Source organism: Trichinella spiralis, assembly GCF_000181795.1.
Source record: "Trichinella spiralis strain ISS 195 chromosome Unknown Scfld1557, whole genome shotgun sequence".
NCBI lineage: Eukaryota > Metazoa > Nematoda > Enoplea > Trichinellida > Trichinellidae > Trichinella > Trichinella spiralis.
In genome coordinates, this window is record NW_003528496.1 from 946234 (window position 1) to 956222 (window position 9989).

The 9989-nt window shown below is 40.3% G+C and overlaps 5 protein-coding genes across 5 annotated transcripts; all 5 read right to left on the minus strand.

Moving 5' to 3' along the window:
- On the minus strand, nucleotides 1–1013 carry Tsp_04750 (putative protamine). The gene is made up of 4 exons (XM_003369286.1): nucleotides 933–1013; nucleotides 720–887; nucleotides 334–696; nucleotides 1–216 (listed from the first exon to the last, which is right to left on the minus strand). Exons 1-4 carry the CDS (start codon nucleotides 1011–1013, stop codon nucleotides 1–3), a joined length of 828 nt encoding a protein of 275 aa, XP_003369334.1.
- Nucleotides 1014–1036: 23 nt separating this feature from the next.
- Nucleotides 1037–1390, minus strand: Tsp_04751 (conserved hypothetical protein). The gene is made up of 2 exons (XM_003369287.1): nucleotides 1193–1390; nucleotides 1037–1147 (listed from the first exon to the last, which is right to left on the minus strand). The coding sequence occupies exons 1-2, from the start codon at nucleotides 1388–1390 to the stop codon at nucleotides 1037–1039; spliced, it is 309 nt and encodes a 102-aa protein (XP_003369335.1).
- Nucleotides 1391–7384: 5994 nt separating this feature from the next.
- Nucleotides 7385–7925, minus strand: Tsp_04752 (hypothetical protein). The gene is made up of 3 exons (XM_003369288.1): nucleotides 7864–7925; nucleotides 7741–7817; nucleotides 7385–7671 (listed from the first exon to the last, which is right to left on the minus strand). Exons 1-3 carry the CDS (start codon nucleotides 7923–7925, stop codon nucleotides 7385–7387), a joined length of 426 nt encoding a protein of 141 aa, XP_003369336.1.
- Nucleotides 7926–8112: 187 nt separating this feature from the next.
- On the minus strand, nucleotides 8113–8936 carry Tsp_04753 (hypothetical protein). The gene is made up of 3 exons (XM_003369289.1): nucleotides 8805–8936; nucleotides 8743–8772; nucleotides 8113–8460 (listed from the first exon to the last, which is right to left on the minus strand). Exons 1-3 carry the CDS (start codon nucleotides 8934–8936, stop codon nucleotides 8113–8115), a joined length of 510 nt encoding a protein of 169 aa, XP_003369337.1.
- An 878-nt stretch (nucleotides 8937–9814) lies between these two features.
- On the minus strand, nucleotides 9815–9940 carry Tsp_04754a (aspartyl/glutamyl-tRNA(Asn/Gln) amidotransferase subunit C; the record flags this gene model as incomplete). Its single annotated transcript, XM_003369290.1, has 1 exon — nucleotides 9815–9940. A coding segment is annotated over one exon (126 nt), but the record flags the coding sequence as incomplete, so codon positions are not given.
- Nucleotides 9941–9989: the final 49 nt, after the last annotated feature.

Below are 9989 nucleotides of genomic sequence, written 5' to 3' on the forward strand. Positions count from 1 at the left end.
TCAAAACATTCTAACATTCAATGGAACCCACACCAACGCCGCTTTGCCGTTGCCGAGTGCTGTACACGGGCAGTTCTGTGCCGACGATCGCCAAAGACGGCCTGCAAGGTATACAAGAGCCGTTGGGAAAGCTTTACCCGGCCGAAGGTCTGCTCGACAGCCGCGGAATCGACTCCTGGCTCTCGGTCTGGATGAACGGTTTGTTGTTACAGTATGCTGACAATTCGGAAAAGGAACAATTTTTTCCGATTGAATCGTTGCACTACTGCGCTGCCGTGCGTTTTGTCAACATCTGCGGCTATTCGGTGGCCGGCGGTGGTCAACAATTTCTACCACTCGATTCGCCGTTCGCCAATTTGCCCGATTCGAAGCACCCGCCAGTTTTCGCCGCCATTCTCCGACGCACCACCGGCGTCCGGGTGTTGGAATGCCACGCCTTCGTCTGCACGTCGCCCGGCGCCGCCAACGCTTTGGTGCGTTGCTGCTTTCACGCGTACGCGGAAAATTTTCTCCACAATTCGTCGCACGTCGCTTCGCTGAGGCGTCAACATTCTGGACTGAAATGTCCGTCCGAGGAGAAGTGCGACGACGACGACGGCGACGACGACAACGACAACAACGATCACACCCACCACCACCACCACCACCACAACGGACCCACGTCGAACTGCAGTGGACGGAGCTCGTCGCCCGAAGCTTCGGAAATTGTTTTCCAAAACGGCTACGACAGCGATACTGTCAACACTTGGCAACGCAGGCAACAAGCCGGCGACTGCGACACGGCCAGCGTGTCCAGCAGCGCCGCGGCCAGGTATAAGAAGAACAAGAAGCTCGAATCCAAGAGGGGCACTTTGAAAAATTATCCTACCCAGTGGTCGACTCAACGACTGGAAACCAATTCGCGCAATCCCGAAGTCGCCCTCCTACCCTACCAGCGGGCTTGCAGCACCGCAGACGGACGTCGCAGATCGCGCAGTGAAACCGACCTCCGATTCACCACCGCCACCCGCCATCCTGCTGAACACGCCCTCGTTCCTTACGTCGAACCGACCGCGGCGCTTCTTCCATACGACCAGCCCGCCGCATCTTCGCTGGCGTCGATGACCGAGCCATTTCCACCGCCACTCCCGCTAACGGCCCTGGTGCCCTATTCCCACTTGTTCAGACCATCGTTTTTTCCCCCCAGACCCACTTTGGCGCCGTTGGATCGTGGTCCTCCTCCACCGCCACCGCCACCGTTGATGTTCATGCCGCCGGTGCGCGCGTTTCCATTCCTACCACCGATGCTTTTCCCCGACCAAATTCCGCCCAGCACACCGCCACGTCGGAAAAAGCGCGCCAAAAGCGGCCAGCACCCACCCACACTGGTGCCGCAGCCGTTCGCCGTCATGCCGCCGGCTGCGGCGCCGTTGCCCGGCCCTTTTTTCAGCTTCGAAGAGCCGCCGTACGCGTCGATGGCTTCTTGCAGACCGTTCGTCGACCACCCTCGTCTCTATGGACGATTCGCACGGAGCGGAAGTCAGCCGTCGTTGCGCGGTCCGGATTCAACGTGGCCTTACCCGACGGCGGCGGACCCGACGTTGCTTCCACCGCAGCAGGATGTTCTTTTCGACGCCAACTCGTTCTTCGTTGATTCTCCCACTTTACCCTACCGACCCAACAGCAGGTTTACCAACGGTCAAGCTTATTATTCTCCCCTGCAACCGGACTTCTCAGCACGCAGAAGACAACAACTGGGCGGCGGCCATTTCAACCAACCACCTAAAGTCCACAAAACCAACGGTGGTTATTCTCCAGACTTGGAACCGAAAATGCAAGCACTTCAACTCAACAATCCAACTCGACAAATGCCCAAATCATCCAAATCTACAAGCAGAACATCCAAAGCCGATGTTCATCTGATGTATTGAGTTACTATTATTATTATTAATTTTTTTTCTTTGCCCTCATTCTATAATCTGCTCAATCCGTGCAGTTTGTGTTTCTTCAACATCTCATCCGTGCACAATTGATCTTCGCTTGCCATTCATTTGTCATCGTTTTATTCGATTTATTCATTTATTTCATGGTGATTTTCACTTCACAATTTTGGACAATTTTTTTTTAATTTATTTAAACTGCTCATTTGATTTATTGACAATGTGCGATGATTTTGATGATTTCATATTGTACAGTTTATATTACATTTTGTTTTCTCATTGAAAACTCAAATTTTTTTTTTCTTTCTTTCTTTCAAAGAAGCTAATTTTTTTGAAAATTTAATTTCTATTTAATTAACACATTATTCACTACTTGTTTTCTTTTTACCAGGCAAGAGGAATAAAAATTATAATTGATTTATGCACATAAAAATTAATATATATTGAAAATTTAAATAGAATTGCAATTCTTTTATTTCATAATAATGGGAATTTTTAAAATTGAATTCTGTTTGTTTACTTTTTGCTCAAATTTCACCTATGACAGACTGATTTGATTGATGTATATGATATACATATACATACTTTTCCTTTTTTAAATTACCAATCATGATGAAAATTATAATTCTACTGACCGATGGGCGTAGCTGCTTTTCCCCTTAGATATAAAGGCTTGTTGTTATTTGCCATCTTTTCAGTGAAAAATTCATGTCATTCGACTGAAGGAATGCAGTAGATGTGAAATTTGATATATTATTTTTTTTATAGCCTAGAAAAGCAAAATTGAATGGAATGATTCGCTTTTTGAATTCGTTGAAATAATATTTGTTTTTGCAGTTTTCGTGTAGACGTTTCTGCTGCATTTTTCAAAAGCTTGCATTTTATGCACCGAATGCGGTTTGACCTGTTAAGAGCAGTTTACCTCGACACAAAATTGCCGATACACCACGGTCATTCACTTGAATCACACAGTCGATGAGTCATCCTTGACATTTTCCATTTCATTGACAAGTCTGAAATTATCGCCTATGAGCTTCTTCTTCTTCTTCTTATTCTTATCCTTGACTACGGTATGTCCTCAAGCTTGAACTTTCATCTCCGGTTTATGCGGCCAGGCAAATATTTTCCTTTGCCTATTCAGCATCAGTGAAAGTGATTCTACTATCCAACCAAACTTACCGTTTGCAAAGTCTTCACTACCATGTCAGCTTCATCAATTCGGTCAATTGTTTGCTGATGAGAAAATGCAAAAGAAAGACAAATTGAAAATTTCTTCTCCAACTATCACTTAAAACAACTTATCATCCAGTTCTCCAAATTCTACTAGTTTTTCTTGGCTGTCAATATCCTGCGTATCAGTTTCAAATAAACAGTTTCACTTTGTTCGCACAACTCCACTGCTAGGTTTTTCTGAATTATCAAAAAAAATTTTTTCCAAACCAATAACAACAATAATATTCATTGCGTAAGCAGATCATTTAGTACTTTGTTGCCGATTTGCTTTCAACGTGAAATTTTCAATTACATTCCAACTTCAAACTAAGCGTAGGTTGTTTCAAAAGACAAAAATTCATTTCACTCTCAATTTATCTTGTCAACAAATTTTATTTCAAAGAGAATAAATATTTAATTAAGAAGTTATTGCTAAAATTTTTATTCAAAAATCTATTTTTAAAAAGTTTCTTTATCATAAACGGAGTCCTTATTTGTAAATAATTAGTTTAATTTCAAACGTAATTATTACTAACTAACAGTATCGATACACATTTATTTTATTCATTTATCAACAATTATCCTTACAAATATGGAACACACATTTTTTAGAATAAGCAAAGCTTGAAAATATAACACTTTTTAATTAAAATTAACAATATTGTAAAATTTGGTAATTTAACAACATAACCATACATTAATTGCCAAAAAATGTTTGTAGAACTGTTTGAAGAAATGTACAGTATGCCTGAAATGCAGGTTTCTACATGGCGGCTGTTACATTCTACATGGAAATTAAATTGGAAAATAACACAGAAATAATTTAGTACTGTATAGATTTATTTAAAAATTTTATCATTCAATTTATTATTTCATTCAACCACAATTAATTATTTATCATTCACTCACAGCATCCAGAGAAAACTTTTTAAAAATAGCTGTTGGAAACGGAAGGTACAGTAATCCCGATACCTGCAGATCAACAGTGCGGCATTTCTGAAAACGGCATTTCGCTACGGGTCAACACAATAAGATTTTGCAAATCTTATCGTGTGCGGGTTCGTTTCGGGGTGTATAGGCCAGTGTTCTGACCGTACTGACTCACTGAACCTGGAAAAACAATAACGGATCACCAAGGTCGATCCTATATAAGGGCTTGGACAAAGCAGACTTGAAGTATCAACCATTAGTCATTGTTGACGAGGTTAAAAACGAAACAAGTGCGAGCGTGTGATCAAGTGAAGTGCGAGTATCGCAGAGGAAGCTACCATCTTAACGTATAGCCATCATTTCGTTAGAATCGAGTCTGTCTCGTCCTGAATTACAATAAAGTTTGAGTATCAACTTTGTGATTGTTTTCCTTGTATCAACCGACTCTTCGGCTTTACTGTGAGTCGATTTGAACTGCGCGCCTGAACATCAATAATAATACAGTCCAGTGCCAGTTGGCATAATTGTGTCGCCAGCAATAACCTTGTTATAACTGAACTTCATTACAGATAAGTTGATTCTGTTCAAAGTTTGGTTTGCGCGGCAGTTCAGTTCAAATTGTAGTTAAAATTACGCGTTTCATTGATCTATCATTTTCTGTTGTTGACAGATTAGTGTGAGAATTAGTCCTAAGCAAATATCTCTGACCACTAGTTCGACTTATTGAGTGAAACCTTATTTGCACTACTACATGGGCAATAATATGATACTGCAGAGGTTTCCTTGACAGGAGCTAAACTGGACAACTGCACCATGCATTTTTCTTATTTTTCCTCACAGGGACTATAGGTGTTTTTTTGGCAGTGTCATATGTTTCAGATGATCAGAAACAAACAAACAGAACAGCTTTTTCACATTCTGCCAATCTGTAGAGCAGCCCTTAACTCGTAGCACTGCTATATGTGACTTTGAATCAATCAGTTTTGCGTAAAAACCAAAACTTTGTTTAAATATCTTCGAAACTCGATAAGCAATCACATCAAATAACAAAAATCCAAAATATCAATATAATTTTAAATTGAAAATATGGACATTTTTTTCCTGCTTCATAAGCCAGTTTGAAAAAATATGCTTAGAGCTCACTTTTCATTATACTTCAATACTTCCAGTACTAATAATTTATTATACTATGAACTAAACATTTTTTAAATCGACTAATGCAAATTTCTAACTGCTTTTCATTTTTATTCCACTATGTTTGCAGTTAGAGTTGCATGCTGCCGTTCATTTAGACGGTTTCATCATTATTGCCAGAAAAAGTTTAGCGAATCAAATCATTTTTAACTTAAAATATGTTTGTACAAAATGTTTCAGATTTGAATAGCATACATTTAATTTGAAAAATTCCACTTTCATGGGCTTCATCAAAGAGCTGCTTAAAGCCACCGTTATGCATTTGTCACAATAACAACAAGTGAGCGATAAAAAATAATAATCAATATGAAACATCAACTTCTAAATAAATGTTGTAAAGTAAACTGACATCAGTGCAGATTCTGGAACGTGTTTCAGTGTGTTTATTCAAAGAAACACTGCAAATTCTCTTTACAGTTTGATCTGTAAGTTCGTCCGCGATATTTGATATGGCGGGCGATTAAAAAGGAGGTTGCTGATCACGTTCAGGCAAGCTAATGCTCTTCGCGCAACAGCAAACGAAATACTGAATATGGAAGTTTATTCCAAAGATAGAAGTCAACAGAAAGTATACAAAACTGCAAAACAAACAAATGGTTCGAAAAGTAACACACAAGACTAAGATTCAAGAACTCTACAGCACGTTGCTCACAACTACCGCACACTCGCACAGTCAGAATGATACTGCTCCTTTTCGTCGCTGCATTCCTCACTGAAATGCAGGTGCGACTTCAACACACTATACACTACAGTATGATGGTGTCCATATCACAGTGTTAGGAAGTGACCACGTAAACAGGACCATGAAAAATTCCAAAGAAATAGAAAGAAATATCTAACTGTCGAGAAACAAACAACTTACTAAACAAAAACAAAAAATGGAAATTCGAAGAAAAGTAATTTCCAACAAACACTATAATTTTTAACGTCACCAAAAAAAGAATGCCAAAGCTGAAACTTTCACAATATTTTTCTTGCAAATAGTCAGAAAAAGTCATGAAATTTCAATGACATACAAAATACATGTAAGGCAGCTCAAAAGCGCTTAAAAATCAAAATAGGTCAATGTAACTCGAAACGTACTACATGTTTCCTAACACCATATACGTACTATATGGTGTTAAGAAATCTATCTTTTGAACTTCCAAATCCCTTTTGTAAGTGTACTGCATGTTTTTATTTATGACGATCCAAAACAATGAATGTTGTTTTATTCAATTTAATTCAATTTCAATCAGTTGAATCAAGAACGGGAAATAATACAATAGCTGAATAGCGGTTTGAAATGTTTGCTAGGCTAACTTTCTTGCTTCTTTTTCCTCCTCCCTCTTCACTCTTATTTATACATATTGGTTGACCTCATTCCACGTCTGATGGCTTAAATTTCTGAGGAAAAATCTAATAAAAATGGGTTGTTCGTGCAACCGTTTAATTTGTGTGGCTCCGGTGAATGCAACAGCCGCGCTGTCAGTAACATTTCAGTTTTGACAAGTTCTCAGTAACTGATCCCTGAGGTTGTGACAGGTATGCAGTGAGGACGCTGACCGTTTGGCCATTTTATTGCCATTCCATTGTGCACCATCAAGAAAAACAAGGTTGTCAGCTTACATTGCGTCACCATTGTTTTGTTGCAGTAAACAATATTTTGATCTTGGGGAGTTTAAAAATTTATAAGCAGGTATAGAAAAAAGATTTCTCAAGACCTCCCACCCCAAGAAGGTGCATCGGGATTATGTGTCACCGGATGGTTCCACCAAGTGGAGTAATCTAGCAGATCAGGTTACTACTCCTTGTCTGGTTTTCAACGTCGTAGATCTGACTACACCGTTTTCACTCTTCTAATTGGCCATTTGACCCATGCAGTACCGTGTTCATGCATGGACTGACTTTTTGATCGAAAAAGAAACGCGTTAATGTTGGTCAAAGAGAGCAAAAGATACGATGTAAGGTTAAAATATAATTCTTTGAAAATGAACCAGAAAGAATTTTTCCACAAAATATAAAAATGCAAAACTGTTTTTATTTGTGAATGAGATTGCAGATTTTTAATTTCTATTAGTAAAAGTTGTCATTGCTTTAAGCAGTATTTAATATTTTCGGTTGAAGAAAATTTTTTATTTCTCATTTTATCACTTATTCATACAATGGCCAATATATATGAGTTCTGCCCTGTCCAGTAATCGCTGCAGTGAGATATACCTTGAGTATAGAAGGACGAAAGTGCTGTGTTGTATTCGACGGCTCAGTGCGCTACGGAGTAACTTTGTTGAACCTCCTGCAGAAAGCATGTCCCAACATCTAGACCGACCTGTTGGAGGCTCTCCTCTGGTCAGGAGGTAGGGTTGCAGGCGGACATTGAGAAGATGTATATATAGATCCAAATCCGCGAAAAGGACGGGTACGCCTGTAGATTTCTCTGGAGGGACAAGACTCAAGGTGTCCGCAAGTACTGACTCACCATGGTGTTTCAGATTGCCTTGTTAACCCTTTTTAGCCATGAGCACCGTTAGGGTGTGCGCACAATGCCACTGAGCTTCAACACCGCGAGCGGCAGCGGAAGTGCTTCATAACATGTACGTGGATACCTTGGCGACATCCTGCGAAACACTTGATGAGGCAAGGACGCTGGCTGCCCAACTGTAGAAGTTGATGGCGTGCGGTGGGTTCCATCTGCACAAGTGGGCTAACAACGAGCTCTCGTCGCTTAGTGCAATTGCTCAACAGAAAAATGGTCGGCACAAGGCATGGGATGCCATTGGAAGACGCTGAGAATTTATTGGGACCGCGAAAGACCACCTGACCTTTATCCCTCTGAAAACAACTCGCCACGACGGCTCAGGTTCCAAGCGCTAGCTGCTTAACATGGCGTCCAGTGTGTTGTAGGCTGTTTGTCCCCCTTCACAGTGAGAGCACAGCTTCCCGTGTCAGACCCTCGGTTGTCCGTCGCCGCGATCTTTCTCTGTGGTATCCGTCTTGTTTTTGTTCGGCCCGTGTCTTGCGCACACCGCTTCAATAGGTGTGTCACGCTGACGAGGATGTTCCGTCTTTCATTTACACTCGACCAACACTTTAAATCACCCAACGTAATTATCTTTCTTGCATTGGCGCCTACGTTATTTCTTCCCTTCGATCTTGACTTTCTTTTAACTGTTACCGCAACCGCAGCCGTTACACAATGTTGTAGTAGACTCACAGAGCAATTATACTACACATGATTATTGACAGTTAGGTTCTGTAGCTAATTGTCTTTTTTTGCGCTAGATCAGAATATTCACAAAATCTCGTTTCATATTTGAGAATCGTGAGTATATTTTATTGATCATGCAATCAAACAACAGGTAAATATGAGCAAACAGATACAACGACTTATCTCTCTCACGAACTTAAACTCAACTAACTGATTTACTATTATTTTCTGATTCAATAATAATAACAATATCGATTGTTTTTTTTCCACAAAAACGATGGCGATAAATCATTCACAAACGTTGGCAGAGTGATAAGTTAATGCACGCTTCTAAAAATATCATTCAAAGCATAGGATTCTACAAATGTCTTCAAATGCTCATGTTTGGGTGGCGGAAGAGTTGGCGAAGTTGGGACGCAGGGCATGTGTGTCAGGCGCGACTTGGTGGCGCTTTTCACCGGTGGGGTAGCGTCGAAATAAGTACACCGTGCCATTCGGCTGCAGGAACCGCCTACCTTCGCTGAAGCACGCAAGTTGGCTGATAAAGTGAGAAAGGCGGAGAAGCATTTTCAGGAGCGACGACAACCGCGCACTGGCGTTATGAAACAAAAGAAGGACGATGTGACGGAACATGTGGAGGCTCTGTGGCCCTGAGAGATGAAGAAGCTAGCAAGGCAAGTCCAGGAAATAGAGCGAACAGCCCCACGAACCGTCAGACGAGTTGGAAGCTTTTGCTGCGGCTGCTTTAGAAAGGATGGTCCCACTTGGGCTCAATTTTGTTCCCATTTGGTCCCACTGTTCATTTATTGGTCGTTGTCCTCGCTATTTTATTAGTCCGTAATCTCGCTATTTTATTAGACCGTAAAGTCTTTTTCGTATTGGTTTTCCTTGTCTAATTGCTCATTGATTCACATCTTTCCCTTGTGATTAGCTGTAATATTTTTTTATTTCATTGGTTCAAATATTCCATTTAGGATTACGTAACTTTAATAATAGTGACGTAACATAAAAAATGAAAATATTTATTATTCCAAAATTTTATTGTCTGTTTGAAGTTTCGTCATTCATTAAAATTTTGTTTATTTAAATATATTATTTGTTGTGTAGTCTATACTTTTTCATTATCAGTATTTTTGAAAATAATTTTTATCATTGTCCTCTATTTTATTGTACCAAAGTGACGTTATAGGGGTGGTTTTACTCGGTCCCGCTTTTCTCTCATTGGTCTTTGCCCACGCTATTTTATTAGACCGTCAAATCTTTGTTGTATTGGTTTTCATTTTATTTGGCCGTGAAGTCTTTGTTGAAATGGTTTTCTTTGTCTAATTCCTCAATGAAGTCTTTGTCGCATTGGTTATATTTGTCTAATTGCTCATTGAATCTCACTCATCAGTTGTGAATAAGATATGACGGTCCTATAAAATAGCTGTGGGTAATCGTGCATCGAGATAAATGCGGGTCGAGTGTACCATCGCGATTTATTCCAAATGTGATAGTACTGAATTCGACATAGATAATAATATATTATATGAAATTGAGAGTCTTTA